The 22669-nt window shown below is 41.0% G+C and overlaps 1 protein-coding gene across 1 annotated transcript in view; it reads left to right on the top strand.

Moving 5' to 3' along the window:
- Window positions 1-21693, top strand: part of camk1da (calcium/calmodulin-dependent protein kinase 1Da) — a 50761-nt gene extending 29068 nt beyond the window's left edge. The window contains exons 4-11 of the mRNA XM_029494910.1: window positions 7682-7820; window positions 8208-8334; window positions 12611-12686; window positions 15386-15498; window positions 16169-16247; window positions 16387-16474; window positions 17003-17264; window positions 18200-21693. Coding sequence (XP_029350770.1) covers window positions 7682-7820; window positions 8208-8334; window positions 12611-12686; window positions 15386-15498; window positions 16169-16247; window positions 16387-16474; window positions 17003-17264; window positions 18200-18324 — 1009 coding nt within the window. The 3' untranslated portion in view covers window positions 18325-21693. The remainder of the gene's footprint in view (window positions 1-7681; window positions 7821-8207; window positions 8335-12610; window positions 12687-15385; window positions 15499-16168; window positions 16248-16386; window positions 16475-17002; window positions 17265-18199) is intronic.
- The last annotated feature ends 976 nt before the right edge of the window (window positions 21694-22669 follow it).

Below are 22669 nucleotides of genomic sequence, written 5' to 3'. Positions count from 1 at the left end.
TTTTTTTTTTCAGTGATTTTTACTTTCCCCCAGTATTTTCATTTATTTTCAATGTAATTATCTCAAGAGCAGGAACAAAAGTACATAAAACAGATCCTTAATAGCCTGTCAACATGTTGAATGGAGGCAGATGGCTGCCCTCCCTGAGTCTGGTTCTGTCTGAGGTTTCTGCTTCATAAAGCAAGTCTTTCCTGCCACTGGCTCTAACCCAGAATCTTCTTGCTATGAGGTACTCACCACTATGAGTTTTTGTCCACAACACAACACAATTTAACTCAAATATCAATCTGAAGTGAATGAAACCTCTCTGGCCTTTATTCAACACTAGTGAGGGCAGATTGGGGAAATGACAGTCATTAGGCTGTAATTTCTAGTTTTTATGGAATTCCAACACCTCTGAAGTACAACTGTGTGGTCACTTGATCAATCTGAACATTATGATGATTAAGGGGCAGCCAGCAGCCCCTCAAGAGGTCAAAAAGGCAGTTTGGAGGTTAGGGATCACCAGGGAAAAGACAAAGTGGAAGAAAATGTAAGAAATTATGTTTCTTTTTTTTTTTGACGAACAGTTGGTCATGTATAGAGATTCATTAAAATATAATGACTGACTCCAACAACACTATAGATGCGCCAAAAATTCACAATACCTCATCTCTGTCTTTTTCACACTTTTAATCCTATCTGCTGCCTACCCATCGGCACACACACACACACACACACACACACACACTGCTCAGTTTAATGACAGCTACACTGAGATGACAACAGCATTTCACACGCTAACACAAACACATACACACACACAAAAAGCCCACCCGTCCTCCCACACGCACAACAAAACCACGCAGCTCCAAGCCCTATGTTACATCAGTGCCGTATCTGCTTTGATGGTCAGCAGTACACGGAAGCAGCATTGCCCATGGTTCACCCTTGGGTGCCCCACTAACCTCCTCTGCAAGGTTACTGCTTGTTACATAAGAGAAGTTAGTCTGAAGTCTGACGCTGGTACTAGAAGCATTTCAGTCAAGTTCGAGTGCAAGTCACTGCTGTGGATTATACAACAGTGGCTGTTCACAACCCACTGTCAGTGGATTATATGTTCACCCACAGCACGTGTACAGTTTTCTCCATTTCTGAACCAACTGTGGTCAAAATACAAAACGCTAGAAGCTTCGTCATGTGATACTGTAACGAATGAACTCTTAAGTAGAGGCTGATGTTGCTTTTAAATGGCATTAAGCTACTAATCCACAGGGCTTCACAGATACGTAAACATTGAGGACACGTAGTGGAGGTTGCAGCTTTAAATGATTCCTGTAGAATCTTTTGTTTGTTCCAAACAAACTTTGTTGTTTAAACTTTGTTTAAATAGTGACGGAAGACTCACAACAATGGGTTGTGGCCACACACTGAGAATCTCAAAGTCTTCATGAACCACAAGCTGAATCTATGTTACATGAATTCAGTTATTTAGACAGAATATGTTAAAATTAAGGTGCAGCTATTAATCATCCAATCCAAATTTTATCAACCTAATCTAACCAGGTCAATTTATTGTTCTGTGATCTATTCTGGAAGGAAGGAAGGACGAAAGTATATGCCCAGATGAATTTAAAAAAGCACACAGTACCCTTCACCTATACCCCCATCATCCATGAGGTTAAAAGACAGCTTTGTTCAGACGTTTCAACAGAAACACAGACTTCAGGGCGAGGGAACTCAGAGGGCTATTGACCAAAGGCATAGTTAATTCTTCCGTAACTGAACTTTCAACTTTCAAGAGACATTGTGATATAAATAGTTCAAAATGACATGCTGAAGTTAAGACTTCACTTTTGTGATAAATAAATTACTCAGGATACCATCATAACAAGTAGAGGACTTAATCAGCAGATTAAGAAAGATATTCCACCCCTCACAGAGCTGAAGTTCCTCGGATCAGCCTACTGAGAAGTTACGGAGAAGTCATCAGCTGGCCAGACTCCAGTCAGAGGTCTTACTCTGATTAATGCTGTGTTCCCACAGTGTTAACCTTTCCTTTGGATTTCCTGTTTTCATGACTAAAGCAGTTCACAGTATTTCTTTTTTCCTGGCTGGCTGTCAACTCCAGCTTGTTACAACAGAGTAAGATAATAATAGACCCCACCCTGTTTATGTGTATCTATGCTTTCATATTTTCTCCCAAGATTTCAGGGTCAATATTTGAATATATTGTACAAGCGGATGTTTCATTTGGTTCTTCAGCAGTATTTTTTGCTTTCAGCGAGTTTTCTTTAGAGAAAATGATCTTTCCCATAAAGGTGTCAGAGACCTCCTGCCGTGCTTCTTCCTTCCTCCATTTCTGACTCTGACTCTTTTGTCTCTCCTTTTACACTATCTGGCCTCCGCTTTGTTCACATCATTTCTCTCACCCCCCGCTTCCCTCCAGCTCACTTAGATTTGTCCTCTCTTACCACCTGCTCATTGAATATGGGTTCGTTTCCATAGTGACAGAGTTGAAGGTTATGCCTGGATTATAACATTTTATCACAACCTTGAAAATTGTTGTAGTTGACATGAGGAGCATATGAGAGACGTGATGAAATTCTGTAATGCCTCAAATGTCAGTAAAGGCATTTTTCTTTCCACATGGATGATTTTCATAATTATGTCAACAACTCACATGAAACCATGATAAAAATGGTCTTGATCGTTTTTTAATTTTGGACCTGTCCTTAGGAAAGGTAAACTATACAGATGAAATCAGTGTGAAAAATAAGTTTCGCACTTACTATGCACTAGTTATTATTGCTGTCATTACTGTGAAGGTAATTCAGCTCTGTTCATTTTTAGACCGTACAGAGCTCATGTAATTAAAATATGACATTAACATTAAACCTTTTCTTTTTAAACCAATTTTTTTCCTTCCCTAACTCACTGTAAATCATTGTGTGTTTGATTGAAATTATATTTTGATACATTTTTTACATAAATTGTCTGTTGGGCCTCACCTCTTGGAACAACCTTCCACAGACACATTTTTTGGTGTGCTCTGCAAGGCATTGCGGTTTGAATTTACTTTTGAACCACAATAATTTTTTTTTTTTTTTTTTTACTTCTTTATTCATTTCTAATATTTATTTTATTATTCATCTCAACTTGCATTTGTTTTTCTTATCCTATATATCCTTTATCCTCTATCCTCTCTATCCTTTCCTGTCTTTGTCAAATACAGACGTATAATGCCACAAAAATTACTGTCTGTTTTGAAATGAACAGACAGAATGAAATGAAAGGTATGTTTTCCTTTAGAGAAGAAACCCGAAGTACATACAACTCAGACTCAGTTCATCCTCTGTTTTATCTGGCCTCAGAGCTGCAGGCTCTTCTTCCTTAAGCTGCACAAAGCAGCTTCATCACCATACGACTCATCTGTTTTAACTTACCGTCTTGTCTTCCAAAATGGCTCCAGCAAAACTTTATTGAAGAAAGTTTAAAGAAAGTGGAGCTCTCCGCTCCACAAAGTTTTTCAAACCACCACTGTAACAAATTGTCATTAGTTATAATTATGTGCATTCATTAAAATGTCAGTCCTCTCTTTTTTTCTCCAACCAGCAGAAATCTAATTCTAGGGAAAGGATTTTGAATATTTTCTGTGTAATTGCAGTGTGCTAGATCAATGCTGTCTGACAGCGTGTCTTTCGTTCATCACAGCTTGTCTTACATAATCGCAACTGCAGGGAGGCAATCAGACCGTGCTGCTATGAAAATCAATGCAACTGAGTGCAATGTGGGCTTTATATTGATGTTTTTGCTGTGAATTGTACATTAATGAAATCTAAAACACATAAAGGAAAGACAAACTGAGTTTGAACAACGAGGAAGTAGTTGGGCAGCATGTGTCACAAACCGGGCTCTCCCGTGATTTCTTTTTTACTGGTACACAGCACCAGTTTTTATTTGTGACATCGTCCCTCAACCTGACCTGAGGTCCGATCAGATGTAGACTGTGAAAAAAAAACCTGATGCAATTCTGCTGAGCTTTTGACATCCTGTTGTTTAAATGAACTTGTGAAAAATAGTTTATTGCATTAAACATGAGCTTTATTGTTTTATATCTAAAGTCCTTAAATTCAATGAATCATTTACATATTTTGTACAGCCATATTACCCATTTTTATGCAAATTTTGTCTGTCCTGAATGAACAGCCCTTTTGCTAACAGTATTACAAAGTATATTATATTTATAATACAATGCTGCTCTTTGCTGATTGGGTGACCATTTTATGAGTGACCCAATAAAAATACAGCAGAATCCATGTAAATCCAAAGTGACATGGTGGGTCCAGGTTGTCTGAACTTTGGCATAGCTGAGGGCGTTGACTGCTTTGTTGTGACATCACGAAGGTCCAGAAATCCTGACAGCTGGTTTTAAGGCTCAGCTCAGATTATGAAATATGAAAGTCTGTGCACATCTCTCTGCAGACTAAGACCGTTCGCAATATGATTATAGAATCTAGACGAGATTTATCACTACATAACTTTGTTATAGACTACATTCAATAAGGTATTTACATGTTTTATTATATTTGTAATTTTAGAGTTTGTTTGACTTGATTGATGTCTGGGAGGTGTGCCTCTGTGCACGTACCAACAAGTTAGCTACTCTTCCAGCTATTCAAAGAAAACACTTCAACAGATGAGACAAAAATGATGTGCGGGCAAATCCTACATAATAAGAATCATATAACAGAAACAAATTATTGTTCTACATTTAATTTGGCACATACAAGATTCAAATGAAGACCTATTTGACCAAATCAAATAAATATCATTTTATTTCTAATATTATTTAATTATTATTTGATTACTGTTCAGCTACATGAATCAGATTAAGTCTACACAGATTTAGGGTTTAATACAATTAATGTAATAATAGCATTTACATGATAGTTTTCACCATAATCTGATGAAAATGGTTATGTGAAGAAAACAGACTGTATGGCAGGAAGCAAGCCAGAGCCTTAGCACAGCCTCAGAAACAGCGACGATGGAGCACTGCAGCAGCTCAGTAGCTCCAGTCAGATCTGTGATGCTCTTCTGTTAGTTAGCATGACCCAGCAAAGATTGACGTGGCTCTTCATCTCTGTCACTGTGAACAGCATCACTTACACACACACACACATAAGAAATGAATACTCAGACTTTCAGCAATGATGCACAACCTTCGCCACAAGTCAGCAACACAATTGCCTGCCTCCGATGGAGGAGAGCCAGCAGAATGGGAAGAAGGAGGAGGAATCAGTTTACTCCAGAAGAACGTTGGTACCTGAAGTAATCTATCGATAGTTTCAAGTCTTTAAAGAATTCTCTGCTGAATTAAAACATTTGTTTTATTTTGCTCTTATACTGACAAATCTAATAAGATTGGTTGAATCTCTGTGAGCAGGTTGTGAAGGTGTTTTTCAGTGTCAACACTTCAGTTCAACTTCCATGTGCTTCCAACTCAGCCCCTTTTCTTCAGTTTGTCAATGATGCTGCTGGTATGTGTGGGTTTTTGTGTGTGTGCCTCACAGGGCTGTATATTGAAATTTGCATGAACAGAATATTGTGAGTCTGCTTGAAAACACGCCTGACTAGTTGTACGGGGCGGGTTATGAAGCCCACCCACTGGGAACAGTCTGTACTCAGCGACACGTTCCTGAGATTGGCCTGAAGCAGTAGCCTGTGTAGATGGTATATGGAGTGTGTGGAAAAAGAGCAGCTTCTTGGTACATGTGCTTCTGAAGTGAAGGGATGGCAGTTCCCTGTATCCGAGTTCAGGCGTCATCACTAACAGCTTTACAGTAATGACGGGATGAGGGATCGTCAGCAGAACTCACTCATAAATCAAATGATGGAGGGTGAATATAGTGGGTCGTACAGTTACGATATCAAACACATCCAGAGACTTAATCAAAATGATGAGGCTGCCATGACCTTTTAGAAACACAGAATAGAGGTGATCTGACAACCTTCAGGGTGATTTTACTGCCTGTGTGCATCAGTGTCCGACTGTTAATTGTGGGAACAGTATGTTTATCTTTGATGTGTGTGTGTGTGTGTGTGTGTGTGTGTGTGTGTGTGTGTGTGTGTGTGTGTGTGTGTGTGCGCGCGTGTGTGTGTGTGTGTGTGTGTGCATGATCCTGGCTTTACATCTTAGTGTATATTGGCGTGGGTGCTGTCTGATGCCATGGTCTCCTTACGCAAAACACTTATGCAACCATGCAGCCTGGTGGCTGATCTCCCTTTTGCAGAGTGTGTGTGTGTGTTTGTGTGTGTCTTCAGCTTTTCTTGCCATTCCCAGACACGACTGCCTCTGAAACCAAACAAGCCGCTGGCCTCTTTGAAGAGTTAGAGAGAGGATTAGCAATTAATTCTGATCTCTTTTTTTCAGAAACTTCATTAGAGTTTAACTTCCACAGGCTCTAATCTGATCTGTCGCACAGATCAGTCGCATGCAACTGCATGTGTGCAAGTGTTTCTTTGCCCTTGTGCCTTCTTGGGTGTTGTATCTTCTCCTATTGCAATTTTGCAATTGTCTGTCAAAGCTAATATGTGTTTTTGCCTGTCCTTTAATGTTCTTGACAGCACATGATTCTGACTCTCACTACTATTATTACGACTACACTACCATTCAAAAGTTTGGAGACATCATTTGAATGAGAAAGACTGTCCAAACCTTTGACTGGTAGTGTATGTTAGTACTGATCCTGCTACTAGTGCCTCTCTGGAGATGCAGTGAGGCAACTGCACTAAGATCATGTGTTGTATGAAATGAAAGAGGAAACAGTCCTCCGGCAGGGGGCGCTGTGAGTCTGTTCAGCAGATCCTGAGCCTGCTCTCATCTGTGCACACTGTGAAGCACTAAACACTTGAACAAGTAAGTTCATGTGCAGTCGTAAAACATACATTTATCTCCTGAAAGAATCTGCCAGCGGGAGAAACCTCAGATCAACTTCAGTGTTTTCTGGCATCAAATGTGCTCTAACTTTTCTCAACGACCTTGAAAACTCCAGGTTAGGATGTCTTTATATTTCTGCCAGTATGGTTCATGATTTCTCTCACACAAAAGCTGCAAAAAGTAACTTTGATCTAAAATTTGACTCGGAGAATATCACTTCTCTCAGCTCTTATAATAACAAGCTTTATCTCCAAATCCAGTCGACATGTAGCATAACAACGTAAAGGAAGTGGATTTCGAAACTACTGAAAGTCATCCCCATCTCCTGCTTCCTATTGGTCCACTGTGATCTTTTAAGCCTTTTCTGCTGCTGTTGAAAAGAACATAGGGGGAAAAAGAATCCAGATTTCTTAATGTTCAAAGATTAATTGTGAAATATTATTGAATTTTTGAGAGCTGGATTGAAGTCAGACCATTTGTAAAAACCCAATTGGAAAACAGTGTGAAAAGGATGGATGGACAAGAGACATGGCACAAATGTGTGTATGTGTTTTTTGTGCATGTGTGTGTGTTGCTCACATGGCTCACAGCTTCCACACACCGTTTGCTGGAAAACACTACAGCTCATAAATTACCAGAAATCTCAACCCAGCAGCAACCCCCTCCCTGGTTATTGCCAATTTCTGCCGTGTGTGCCTGTGTGTGTATGATAATGTTTTTTACACACATACACTGACACACACACTTGCTTTTCTGAAGGGTGTCTGGCGGTGAGCTGTTTGACCGTATTGTAGAAAAAGGCTTCTACACAGAAAAGGACGCCAGCACGCTGATCCGACAAGTCCTGGATGCTGTTAACTACCTGCATAGGATGGGCATTGTACACCGAGACCTGAAGGTACACACAAGCACGGACACACACACACCTACATACTGCTTCACTGAGGCCTTAACGCACATACACAAACTCTCTCTCTTTTCAGATTAGAAATGCAGTGGATTGTTCCCATTTGGTAGCAAGTGATTTACTGCAGCAATAAGTGCAAATGCAATGCATTGTGGGTAATCATGGTGCACATTTGCTGTTGAATAGGAGATTGGATTGATTAGAGCAAGCGCCTTAAATCAGCTGAGACTAAAATGTGGAAGAAAAGAAGGTGTCTGTTATATTGGCGTCTAGGGAGAGTCGGGTGCTGACAAATCATTAAAAGTAGCCGTCCTGAAATTAAAACCATTGAAAGTTACGGACACAAAATCTTTCTCTCTGTCTTTCTCCTCTCTCCAGCCCGAGAACTTGTTGTATTTTAACCCTCAAGATGAGTCAAAAATCATGATCAGTGACTTTGGTCTTTCCAAGATGGAGGGCAACGGGGACGTCATGTCCACTGCATGTGGTACTCCAGGATATGTGGGTAAGTAAATGCACCTTCACTCATCTGACAGTCTGTAGACTCATTCAGCTGCTTCTTTTAAGGCTCCCTTTAAAATGCATAGTCATTAATCAGGTGGATGCAGATGCAGATGCCGAAGACCCTTAAACCTGTTTCTATCTGATGACCATCAGGGCAACTAAAGTGGTTGTAAAAATATATCAGATTGTATTGAAGTCTATGTGAAAATAGTGGCTACTTCTCACTTGATTGCTAGCTCAGGGAACCTTTTTCCAAACGAGTTTATGGACTCAGTTTCTACTGTACAGTCAAGACCTGCCTGACAATCAGGAAAGAGTCAGATCCAGCCCTCGCAAATCCTCACCTCCACCTCCTCCAAATATGATTTATGCTTCTCGGTGACATCCTGTTGAGTTCACTCTTGTCACTCAGTCTGTTTGGATGCATATATGTCTGTCCATCCAATTCCAAACAGGATATCTCAGTTGCTCACCTTCACTGAACCTCTTCAAATTTGGCAAAAGCATTTATCAGTTTTCAAAGATGAACAAATCTTGTGAATGTAATATTTAAGTCATGCTCTGAGAGAAATTCATCATCATCATTCATGTGTTCTCAAGGCCACTTTGAGAGAGTTTCATAATTTCTAGAACAAACATTTATTTGGACTCAACGATCATAACTCACCAGTTGTAATTACGTCACAAACCCTGAAACGTGTATTCAGAGGAAGTGATGACATTTTATATATCAAAGGTAAAAGGTCAATTTCACTGTGACATGATAAAGTTCTGCAAAACATGAGGAAACAGCCATTTGACAGTGATTCCAGTATAATCAGCTGAAATAACAACTGCCACTGGGAATAACTGTCAGCTTGCTACTTCACCTAACATTTCCTTAATGAGCTGGTTAAAAGCAACATCTTTTTGTCACGTTTCCAGCTGACTGCAAAGCTGAGCGTCTTAGCTACACACTTGATGTCTGTTGAAATTATATTGTGCTAAAGTACTGAGGTTATTACTGCACATCACGCAAAAATAACATCCTCATCAGACCATGATTCAAGAAAAAACTTGTATTGCCCTTCTATTATCCTGTAGCTCTAATATACCTTCCTTCAAAATATGTTATAATGTTTGTTCAAACCGCCTCCGATACAAACCTGAACCTAGCTTGTAATGTTCACATTCAAATCACGTGCCATTTGAATAGTTTCAGTGTGATTTGGACCCCAGCATTTATGTGTGTGTGTGTGTGTGTGTGTGTGTGTGTGTGTGTGTGTGTGTGGGTATGTTTGTATGTGTGTGTTGTCCAAATACTCTATGTACACTTTACAAAGACCCACAGTTATTAGGCTTATCACTACCTTACAGAAAATCCCTTCTCTACAGTAAACAAAGAGCGCTGGTGTGTTTGTGTATGTTGTGCATGGATGTGTTAAACTGTACACGTGGACACGCATATGCATGAAGTTTATATTTTGTATGAATTTGCGTGGAACTGTGTGCACGTGTGAGTGCAGGGGGCTGTTCGTGTGTATGCAAACATTTCATTGTTTGCGTGCGTTGCTGTAAGAGACAGATGTTCTGTGCTGACAGTACACAAACTTCCAGACGAAGGACAAACAGACTGGTTGCTCTGATCATGTTTCTGACAAACAATGTCCGAACTCTCATGGACATAATCATAAATAACTGCTTTCGTTTGAATGTTTTGCATTTGAACTTGATTGTGTAGCTCCCCCATCAGGCCAGCTGTACCTCATTTCAGTCTGACGTTATTATAGTTTAATTGGCTGCCTCCAAACTCCTGGCATTTTTTTTTACTTTTCTTTAGTGAAAAACCTCAGAAATTACACTTTTAGATCACTGTAAGTACTAATAACTCAAATGTAGACATCTGTGCACACACGCACACATCCAATTACATCACTCAGGGCTTGATTGCAAATGGTCATATCCTGGCATCATTCACTCTCCTCGTGTCTCTCTTTCCCGCTCTCATCCATCTATCCTCCATCATTTTGGGCGTCATACTTGACTCCCACTCCCCGACTCTCCTGCTACAGGGCATTTCCATTCCAGACAATATATGTCTGAATATTTATCAGGTATAAATAACCCTGAAATTCACTAAATCAAAACCAGATCTGGACAATTCGGCTTAGTGTGTGTGTGTAGTTTTACTGTACTGTTACGTCTTCAGAATGGAATCACAACAGCTCAGCAAACCAAATTAGTCCTAATAACACACCTACAGACAGATTCAGAGCTATGATGCACAGTCATGTCAGGTAACAATGAGTTGGATGATATGCCTTGAAGTGCCATGTTTTAAAAATCTAATGAATTGGGACTTAGGACAGTGGTGACCTCATTCTCATCTTGTTGATATTAGTAAAACGTTTAGTCAGCTCAGTCGACAACACAGTCTGTGAATAGTCAAACATTTTATCATCCTGATGAAACACAATGTCATAACATATTGATCAATTGACTTGATTACTCAGTGTCGTCTGTCCTATTCCAACAACCTCATTCGATGGGAATTATGTTAAAAATAAGGATGTCATTATAACAACATGTTTATTATTGTCACCAAGACAGAAATGAATAACAAAGTGAATGACTAACAATGATTATGATGAAAATTAAACTTCAGCAACCTTAAAGCTGCCATATGTGAATATTTTAGCTGCAGACATTCAAAATCTGAATAAGATTATCAACTGTATGTAAGAAAATGACAGTTTGGATATAAAGGCAGCATGGTTAGCAGCTGGTCCAAAGACTGTACCTCATGAGGTGATAGTAGCTGTGTCCCAGCTTCCATAGACCACAAAGGCCAAATTGAAGGGAGACAGCCTTGCCTACAGAGGATTTCTGCTTTGGCCCTTGCCAGTGCCTAATAAAGTAACACTACTCTCGACCTTGACAACACAGAAAATCTTGAATTTTAGTGATTGTACCTTTTGCTGTTGAACTGGATGTGAAATTGTAATCAGTCTGACATTAGATGAAGAAAACTACATACTTTAAAGGTAAAACTGTATGAGTAGTGTCTATGGATGATTGACAGTTGATGAGTTACTGCCTTCTACTGAGATTTATTCAAGATCAGTGGGATTGTAGGCACTGTAACGTGGGCATCATTGCCCACTCATTCCTATCCTGGACAGCCATCTTTCTACCTCCTATATGTTTGGTCTATGAATTTGCCAGACAATGCATATAGCAGTGTTTATCATTGGCATGACAAAGTCATGTACGCCTGCCAGTAGTAAGCTCATACAGGTCATATTCTGACATTTGGCTGGATGGCTCATTGTTTTCCTTCCCAAAAAGATAAGTCAAGCATATGCAAGCCTGTGATAGCAAGACACAACACAATCAAGAAGGGCAGTCTGTTTGGGCAGAGGAAGATCTGATTCATTTCATTAACCACAACAGATACTCCAACTTCATTAACCGGAAAACCTGTGTGTGTGAAGTCCCAGCTAGTATATAGGGTTCTGGATAAAAACAACAACAACAACAACAACAACAACAACAACAACAGCAACAAAAAAGACTCATCCTTTACTGGAAGTGAAAATGGAAAAAATATATCATGTTACTTACTATAGTCAGTAGTTAGCACCAGACAGAATGACCTCAGTTTGTAAAAATGTCGTAATTCTGAATCCAGTGCAGCAAGGACACACACACACTCTCGCCCTCACAATGAGTCAGGGTAGACCTATAAACTAATATCAGCACTCTGATTCAGCACACGTGCAAAGTTTATGTTTTGCCCCAGTTATACATGGTATTTCCTTATATGTTTCTGTGTGCGTTTTTGTCTGTGTGTGTCAACTCTATTTTGAGCCAACCTTATGTGTGTATGTGTGAGGTGATGTGATAGTGAGTTCATTTACTCTGTCTGGGGCCTTGGCAATGAGCTGCAGAGCAAGGTCAGACCAGTCATCCTCACCAAAACCAAGAGACTTGACTCTGATGGTCACAGGTCTCTCTGACTTTAGTTACAGAACGTGAACACGTACGTCCTGCAGAAAATTTCCCACCGTTAACTAAACTGGCATATGATTTTAATTTGGATGGAGACTGCATTAACGTTTTTATGTAAAAGGCCCCCGCTGCTTTTATTGGACTCTAAGCAGACAAGACAGGGAAATGCTACTGAAAACATAATCCAGGTTTAAAATTCATCAAACAATAACCAGGCGTCTGCAAGATTGAGGGCTTATAGTCCTAAGAGAGAAGAATAACTTCCCACGTGTTTGTCTGACTCTCAGCTCCAGAGGTGCTTGCTCAGAAGCCGTACAGTAAGGCCGTGGACTGCTGGTCCATCGGAGTGATCGCCTACATCCTGTAAGTACCCACATGTCTTCTTTGTCTCAGGTGATTCAGTTGAATCAGATTCATCACTGAGAAGGTTTCCACCCATTAGGGAATAAATGAAATCTGGGCATTCACCAAAGAATCATTATCATTATTAATGTACCATAATTACTGTGTAATTATTATCTCTAACATGACAAAAATGTGCAGATTAGACACTGGTTACGATGCTCTCTCTGATCGGTTCATTGCACATTTTCACTTGATCTATTGTTAACATAAAATTTTCATCAGAACAGCTTTAATCTGATTGAAAGTGCTTTTTTAAAATTCCACTGGACGTTGATCAGAATTCATAGCTGTCATATTTTATGTGTTCAGGCAGCTCTTTCTGGTACTGTGAAATGTTCATCGTGCAGTTATTTAACTGCATGTGTGAGTTCGTATATATACTGGATATACACAAATTGACAATATGTGTATATCCAGTAATATGTATTAACAAGTGAATGACTTACCTCCATTTAATCGAAGGCATATACACTAAACCACCTTTTGGACTCTGATCAAAGCACTTTCACGTTCCTTCCATTCAACTCTTTAGCAGCGACATTCACTGCTAACTGCACAGCTAGCAATGCTAATGAATGCTAAAGTGGCTAACACGTGCTAACAGCCTGATGCCATCAAAGGTCATCTAGCTCTACTCAACACTGTTACTGAACATGAAACCATGTTTGTTCATTTTGTTCTGCTTGTTTTTGCTGTGTGATGTGGTTGGTCATCTCTGTGTGCTGTTGTTGCTCCTGTGTGTATCTGTGTGTGTGTGTGTGTGTGTGTGTGTGTGAGAGTCTCGTTGTGTGTGGTGCTGTTGCTGATGTGTGCCATCATCAGAGCCAGATGGAGCTCTGCTGAACTTCCTTGTATGGACATGGAGCTGCAGGCTCCTTTTCTTTTTCACTTGTGTTTTTTTGTTTTCTTAGTTTTTTCTCTGCTGTGTAACTCCAACCTCCTGCACATCCCCAAAGACACACTGGTGGTGTGTGTGTGCAAAGGGTGGAAAACTACAATGTTGCTGTGATGTGTGCAAGGTGTGTGCAGAATGTGTACAAAGCTACACGCCAGTCTGCGTGTGTGTATGTGTGCGCGCGCGCAGAGCACAACCACTAAAGTGTGTATCACACTGTTGACACCTGAAGCCACAACTTGAATTATTATAACGTGTGTGTGTTTTTTCATCTGTGTCCATTTATGTGGGCGCGCGTGTGTGTGAGGTCAGTTGAGGGGTCAGAGGTCAGCAGCAGGTTAATGGGGTACAGAGTGTGGGTTTGTGTGTCTGCAATTTATATTTCATATGTCATTTGAATGTCTCTCGCCCTCTTTCACCATTTTTCCCTCCTTCCCATCATAGTAAAATATAATACAGTATATGTGTGTGTCTTTGTATATCTATAAACCATCATGTGAAATGACTTAAGCTTTTCCAATGAATATGAGAGCCGTTCTGTGTGTGTGTGAGCAGAGAGAGAGAGAAAGAGTAGCTCCCTGCTGGCAATTAGCACAATTAGCGTTGGGACTCAGACCTTGTTAGCTTTTAGCTGTTGCTCAGGTGGAAAGATCACATCAGGTAATCAGCCATGATAATCACTTGGTACTCTGTGTGTGTGTGTGTGTTTGTGTGTGTGTGCACACACGTGTACATTTGTGCATGTTCACTGGGATGGATGGTATGGGTGACATCTGAGTCTCCAACCATACGTTAGGATAGAAAGTAGAAGTATCTCTTCACACCAGGTGGGATCTTCCGTCTTCCTTCTTTCCTGGTGTGTGTGTGTGTGTGTGTGTGTGTGTGTGTGTGTGTGTATTGATGGAGAACGGCATTTTAATGAGTTTTTATGAAAATCTCTTGGTGCTCCCAGCGTTTGAGTAATGAGGGGCAGATGATGTTTTTGATGAGCAACAGCTCTGCTGTTGGTTCAGTTGGCTGTGGTGTACCACTACAGCTAGTACTCTCATGTCAATTTGATCAAGTTACTACTGCTGCTGGCAACACCAGTAAACTAGAGTTTACAAGCAAATAGTTTTCAGTCCCTTAAACTATCAATACAGAACCAAACCATCTTTCCTTTAAGCAGGAAACTATTAATTAGGAATATAAATTCTTTGTGGGGCAGTGATTAGTGATTAGCACTGTTGCCCCACAACAAGAGGGTTGCGGGTTTGGTTCCTGGCCTGGGGCCTTTCTGTGCAGAGTTTGCATGTTCTCCCTGTGCCTGTGTAGGTTACCTCCATGTACTCCAGTTTCCTCCCACCAACCAAAGACTTCATGTTTGGGTTAACTGGCGACTCTCAACTGTCTGTAGGTCTGAGTGTGAGTGTGAGTGGTTGTTGGTCTCTGTCTGTCTCTGTGTGTTTGCCCTGTGATGGACTGGTGACCTGTCCAGGGTGACCCCGCCCCCGCCCAGTGTGAGCTGGGATTGGCTCTAGCACCCCCTGCAACCTGAAAATGGATAAGCAGTAGAAGATGAATGAATGAATAAAGCTGTTCTTTCAACTGGTTTACTGGTTCCTAATTTCAGCCTAGTTTGAAAGACTGAGTGACTGACTGATAGATCAATAAAAAGAAAATTGATTTGTACAATATCAAGTGTATAAATGAGTTAATAAATGCATCAGAAACGGAATTAGTCTTAGAATCAGTGACTCAGTCAGTGGCTCCTCGTCTCCAGGCTCTGTGGTTATCCTCCATTCTACGATGAAAACGACTCCAAGCTCTTTGAGCAGATCCTGAAAGCCGACTATGAGTTTGACGCTCCATACTGGGACGACATATCAGACTCAGGTGAGTGTCCCTCTGTCTGTGCCTTCTTCTTTCACCAGTCGTCCTTCCTGTTTTCTTCATGCAGCTCTTATATATGAAACAAATGCCACCTCTCTCTGACATTGCTTGCTTGGAATTAATGTTCTTGTAAATGTGTGTCTTTGTGCATGCATATTGTGCATAACCTGCCAGTAAAAGAGACTATGTGTTTAAAGTCCAGGACCTCCAGCTCTTGTTGTCAGACTAATAAGAATGTTAGTGTGTTACTGCCACAGCTGTATGTGTCCATCTCTTTGGGCCAAACTAAAAAAGCCCACTGATTCTCAGCTCGATTTCCATGAAAGTGATTCATGGAACCAAGATGATAATGTCTCAGCTTTTCATTTGTTTAATATTTTGTTTCTAGCAATGTTTCCATCAAGGGGACTAGAGACCCCCAGGAGTCCTTGAGGGGCCTCCTGGGGCCCTTAAGTGTTTCAAGCGCTTAATGTAATAAAGCAACACATGGGAGTCAGCAGTCTCAGTTCAGGGGACTTTTATGTGAAAAAGCGTGAGAGCCATTAGTTTAGGGAAAACCTGGAAAACCAGCATAAAAGTCAGTAAAAATCAGTTTCATGGTGCTGTGTGTGTGTGTGTGTGTCTCAACTTATCGACACTTTATAACCTTTTAAATGTTTTTTTCTTCTCTCAGCCAAGGATTTCATCAGCAGTCTGATGGAAAAAGATCCAACCAAGCGTTTCACCTGCGAGCAGGCACTCAGGCACCCCTGGTGAGAAACACAGCACCCACACACATACACACACAAACACTGTTGAACAAAGAGTAACAAAAAGCCATAAAATCAATACAGGAATTGCTGCTCTTTCAGAGGTGTTAAAAAGGAATTTGCGTGTGTGTGTGTGTTTTAGGATTGCTGGCGATACAGCTCTCTGTAAGAACATCCATGAGTCAGTCAGCCGACAGATCCGAAAGAACTTCGCCAAAAGCAAATGGAGGGTAAGTTGTGTTTCCTCCTGTTTACATGGCCTGTCATATGATCAGGAGTCACCAACGTTCAACGTTCCTTCCTTCAACCTGCAGATGTAAAAAAAAAAAAAAAAAAAAGCACTTTGCTCCTCACTGTACATTCAGCCTGTGTAATATTTGAACCTCAGATGTTTCTGATGGAAGATAAAACCATACCATGGCCCTTTAGCACTAGAGTCAGTTAATTTAAAGCAGATTCTAGTCTGCAACTTCAAAGTCATGGTGAAATGAAAAATCACCAAAAATAATCCTCCATCCTACATCAGAGACAGTTTGTTGATCTGATGCCAGACAACAGGTTGAAATAAAAACTTCAGCTAATTAACCCATGACAGCCATGACTGCCTCACTTGAACTGATAGCCCCCTTAGTGATGTGTTAACACAAGGCACGTCACATCAAATTTGAAAAATCTAATTAGTGCTGTTTCAGTGGCATTGTTGTATTAATTCAGTTTTCTGTTTTTTTTCTGTCTTCCCATTTCCATCCTGTCTCCAGCAAGCATTCAATGCCACCGCCGTGGTTCGACACATGAGACGGCTGCAGCTTGGCAGCAGCATGGGGAGCAGCATGGACGCCTCCAATTCGCCGAACAGGCTGAGCCAGACGCAGAAGCCGGCCCCAAGCCAGAGTCAGACGGGCCAGAACCAGTTAGCTCAGAGCCAAAACACCGGCCAGGCGGCTCCGAGCCAGAGCAGCAACATAGCCGCCAGCAAAACCTCTTGCACTGACAACAACATAGCAGCTCCGCGCAAGGAATGTGAGTATGAGTCAGTCGTATCAGTGGCAATGGAGAGGCAAGAAGTACATATGTCCGTGACCAAAAGTTAAAGACTTATTCACTAAAGCTCTTCTCTAAATAGCATCCTTCCAATTCCAATTCAGCAACTATAACTGGGCATAGGAGGCCTGGATCTCCTCTCAAACTGAAGTGATGTGACGGGCTGAATAACACTCAATACGAGGAGTTCACAGAGTGCAGTCTGTCTTTCTTTAGGTTTTACAATAACCAAGAGCAAAATTGCAGGGTTTAAATGAAACAGGGTGTCTACTTTCATCTAAACTGCAAACTCTAGGGTGTCCAACTACATTATAGCCAAAGAAATACTCTGTCATTTTGTGGTTACAGGTATGAGAAAATCACAGTGTTTACAGCTCCAGTGTCTAGTATTTCCCCCCTGTTTAGGAACCTGGGCTAATGTTAGCAGCTATATCACATTCTGCAACTCCAGACAAACTTTCATTACAACCAATCAAGTAAAAAAGAATCCAAAAATGTAAGCTAATCAGGTTCCAATTGAATAACAGACCTACAGTTTTCCTTGCTGTACCTGTCATAACCTTCTGGGAGTACATGGCTCTTGACAGCAATAGAGGTTTGCTGCAAGTGCTGTTAAAATCCTGCTATGCTGCTAACTATGCCGTTGTGCTGCCCCTCGTGAAATTAATGTAATTACCTAGTTAGCTATAGCTAATGCTAAAGTTGTTATCTTTCTATCTTATCAAAGACCAACTGTTCAAAAGATTACAAAGAATTTAGAGTGATAATCTGTCGCAGTGATTGCAGACAATCTAAAAATAGAAAGCCTTACAGGCGAATGATCGGTAACTAAGTGCAGCAGAACTCAGCAAACAGTAGTTTGCAAAAAAATTGGAATATGTTGCTATTTTAAAAAACGAAGTGCTCCCTCTCAGGTGTCACCACGCCAGTCACACCCTGCAGCCTGGCATCTGCAGCCACTTCTCCCGCCGCAGGAGCAGAGCTGAACCGGCCACATCCCTCAGCCGTGCCCGCCCCGGTGCTCACGGAGACCAAGTGACGCCAGGTGCCGCGGGGAACTAGCTGGGAGGCCACAGCGCTGTGAGGCAGTGGGAACAACAGGAGAGGAGGAGGATCAGCCTCTTCTTCATCCCTCTCTCTCTTCACCGTACCTCCACTTGGTCGCCCCCCCCCCCCCAGCTGGTTCCCCGCCCTGCTCCCAGGAGAGCAGAGGACTTTACCTCCACCCCAGTGATTTAAGCCACACAGGGCCATACTGCACACCTACCACCTGCTCACCCCCCAGAACAACAGCAACATGATCACGACTCTCACTGAGGATGAGCCAGCTGCGATCTGTTGCTATTTAATGATACATGGGTGTTGACTGCTCCAAGCTTGAGCAGTAATTAATGGCCCAGGAGGGGCTGCTGGCATCATATTATTCACTGTCAGTCAACTTCAACTTCCCTCTTGAATCTGGTCTTTCCTGCAACACTTTATTTAGATTTTTTCCAACTTAGGTTTGACTGTTGGCAACTGAGTGTATTATTTTCTATTATTACTGACTGTTTTAAAGGTGCTATGTGTAACTTCAGAGAAACATTTCATCATCAGATGTATCATGATACTTTGGTATTGTGACTGTAAATAAATGAGATCATAGCCATGTTACTGTGCAAGGGTTTCTCCAGATTAAGACCCCTTTTCCCAGAACCCATTTGTTCAGCCCGTTTCCTCCATCACTATCTTTTCCTGAAATAAGTATCCTTCTCCACACAGTATTCAAGATTTCTCTGACCTGACCAAGTAGATATCTGATTGAAATGTAGAACAGAGGTCTGCTATGGCCGAACTCGTTTTAAAAAGATTCTACTAATCTACTAAAACTAATGGGACATTTTTTTTAAATTGCATCCAAAAATGCTACACATAGCACCTTTAAGAAAAGCTTTTTTTCAACGTCCTTATGGGACCGTTATGTCTGCTGTAAGTGCTTTAAAAGTACCATACAACTGTTGAGATGTGAAAACGTGTAAGCGCTTTATCTATTTTGCACAGAGAGGGTTAGATATGTTCTCAGACACAGATCTGCTGCCATTCATTTTTGTTTTTCAGACAGAGTTGAGATTGTAAACCTTTATTTAAAAAATCCCAGAGTAGAATTCAGAGCATGGTACAACTTGTTTATTGTCTGAAATATTCTGATTTGTGAATTATTTTCTTTCTTTATAAGACTTTTATAACAATTGCCTTTTAAGCGGCACATGTACAGGTTACTATGAAGCACGCAGCAGGTTTAGGGTAGTGTAGGAGAAGATTGAGATGTGTATTGACTGGGGAACTGCCTCCAGCTAAAGATAGCTTACCATTTGACTTCCCAAACTTAAGAGCCACAAGCAGTGCAATGCAGTTTCAAGGTAGCTAAAATATTCAAGCGTTGAGCAAGCGTCTCAGAGATATTTAACTGCCTCCAAGTCAAAATCCAAGTTGGAGAAGCTGCCGTTGTTCGTCCATTATCGAATGAAGCCATGATCTTACCCTTTTCTCGCATCGTCAGGCTGCGACCAGTGCTCAGGGAAAACTGCAGCTGCACTGTGTGCTGGCAAACGCTGGTGTATCCCGGGTTAGGTGTGTCTGTCATGGTTACGGCGCCATGGCATCACAGTTCCAGGACGATAGAAGTTAGCAGTGGGGTTGCAGTGAATATTGAATATTGAGGACCTGGTTTCAGACCGAACCACCAAGGACTGAATTTTAAACTTCATCACCTTAGATTCTGCTACCTGATCAGCTGGTTGCCACCATTGGCCAAATCATGGAAAGTTGAACACTAAAAACATCATTTTATGTGTGTTATTTGGAGACTGTAAAGTGTTTAAGTCCACATTTTAATATCTAATTTAAGTGATACACTAGATGTAATCTAAGTTTTGCTATTATATTGCTCTGAATTAACTTGAACTTGGCCTACTCTTGTCTTGACAGTAGTTTGAATTGCGGTAATGGCCTTCATAATTCAGAATGCAGAAGTGAACAGCACTGGGTGCTCAATCGTATCAGATTGTCACGTCTTTATTAGATGCAATTCTACTGATCCCTTTACTGTGAATTGTAGCCAAAGACTGGTCCAAGGTACGAAAATGATTTATTTCATTCTGCAGCATTTGATGAAATAGAACAGATCTAGTCAGAGCGGTTCAAGACAGTGAGCTAAATATAAAGGGCTGAACTCCAGCTGTAAGACTTCTGACCTTCTCTTCTTGATCTGTTGCCATTAATCTTTTTTTTTTTTTTTTTAAACTATCTCGACAGAGTGCTGCTGAAAAGTATCTGCACATTAATCATAATGCTAGATTTAATCAGTTTGGCTTGCACAGTCAGCGACAAGTCAAATTAAAACAAGAGCGACAAAACAAAAAAAGTGAATCAACACTTACACAAGCTTAGCGGAATTCACTTTTGGCTCGCTGCGTTGCCTTGTGTGGGAAGCCCAGCCTATTTGGTACAGAATTTGATTAAAACTAACCATAACAAGACATTTGTGAATGTTATCCAACTAAAGCCTGTGTCCCTCCCCCCTCTGCTCTGTAAGGATGAGTCCAGTGTGGTTAGTTTTTCTGCTCTTTCGGTGGTTGTATCATCATCTTTTTCCTACAGATGGCCACCAACATCGGCCTTGTGCAGCCTTCCTTCCCTGCCAGTGGCTCTCAGGCCTCGGGTTCCAACTGAACATAAAAGTGTTCAAAATGTGACAACATGCGCTATTTAATTATTTTAGTAGCTTTGACATTTCAGACTAACATTAATAAAGGCACTGCTTTGGAACTACAATATTTCAGCAGTGCATTAAATCAGCAAATAACCCTGATGATGTCATCAGGGTTGTCTTTGCAGCTTCTCAAGGTGGGTCTATGAAAGACGCTTTCAGTTGCATTATGGGACCCTAACCCAGCACTTTCGGGCGTTGATTTAAAGGGTAGGAGAGTGATGATCCAGGGTTCCTTCCACAAATCTGAATAACTGAGTCAACCAGCAGACGCTCAATGCAAATATCAAGTGATTATGTAATTAATATGCTAATTAACAAATTAGCAACATTTAGCCCTGCCCATTGTCCGCAGCGGATTGTTTTGGCCTGGTCTTTTTTGGTCTGCTTGGTGTGACTCTTGAATGCCACTAAATCACTCGAATCCCCCTTTAAAGGATGGAAAACTTTAAATCACACTGGAATTGTCCTCACTGCATCTGGCTCATTCACAAACTGTACGCTCAGACTGAAATGTGAGGCGGAAAACGTTGTAGTCCAGGCACCTTTAAGCTCATGAGTTATAACAAACACTGTTCAGGAGAAGACAACCATGTTACCGTTCATTCTCATTAAACATTCACTCCCAGACAAAAAAAAAAAAAAAGAGACAGGTTAAAATAGGAGGTAATTGCATGCTAAATAATGCTGTGGCTTTTAATACAGTGTTCTCGACATCTTGTTAGGAATCAGTAGGTAACTCCAGCTGCTTTGATCTGAACGCACAGCGATACACACGGCAGGTCAGCTGCGTTGATATTTAACATAGTTCATTCACTTTATGGTGACAGCTTCGTCCTGGAGCAAACATTTCTTGTTGTCACGGACAGATTCTTTATGGGTGTGATCCCAGCGGTTAGTCTGTCACAGTAGAGGTCAGTGTGCGTAAAGGCCAGTTCACCTGTTTATTATGGGGTGTTTTTTTTTTTTTTTTTTTTTTTTTTTTATGTGCACATCTCTGAGTAGTTTCAAAGTAAGTTCACTTCCAGCGCCCATGTGTCCTGTCCCTCTACATGTTGAAACAGCTCGGCTTCAGAAACCTGTATTTATTCTGACTTTTTTACAGTTTGGGTCTTGTGTTACATTTTCCTCCACTAAGCACACTTTACAGTGAACCCATGGAATTACCCACGTGTCTCTGAGGGAAACTTTCAACCACGGAAGGGCTTTTTTCCAACAATCACCTTACTCTGATTATCCACTCTGACCATGTACACTTACCCATTTACTGCTATGCATTTTTTTAGACATTTTAAAGTGTCAGTGCTATTTGATGGAAATTGAATAAGGAATCAGCAGCTATAGATAAAAAAAAAAAGAAAGTGTGAGACACCGAACTCCTGCCAGATCGTGTAGGATTTCAGTCACTTTACTACTAATCACTTAAATGTCATTATTCCAACTGAATGAGCTATATGGTTAAAATGGTACCAGGTTCTTCTCTGGCATGGATGCAAATGAAATGTCAGCCAAGTCTGCTTTCATTAGATGTGATGTCATTGGATTTATGAATGTGCTGCGAGGCGGGCAGAGGGTTCAGGTTCATGCTCCTCTGTGGTTTTATGTCTGCAGTTTTTGTTTGCTAAAGAGACAGCGA

The sequence above is a fragment of the Echeneis naucrates genome, chromosome 23 (assembly GCF_900963305.1).
Source record: "Echeneis naucrates chromosome 23, fEcheNa1.1, whole genome shotgun sequence".
NCBI classification, from domain to species: Eukaryota; Metazoa; Chordata; class Actinopteri; order Carangiformes; family Echeneidae; genus Echeneis; species Echeneis naucrates.
Note: the sequence above shows the minus strand (reverse complement) of the source record. Positions and strands in the feature narration are given on the sequence as shown.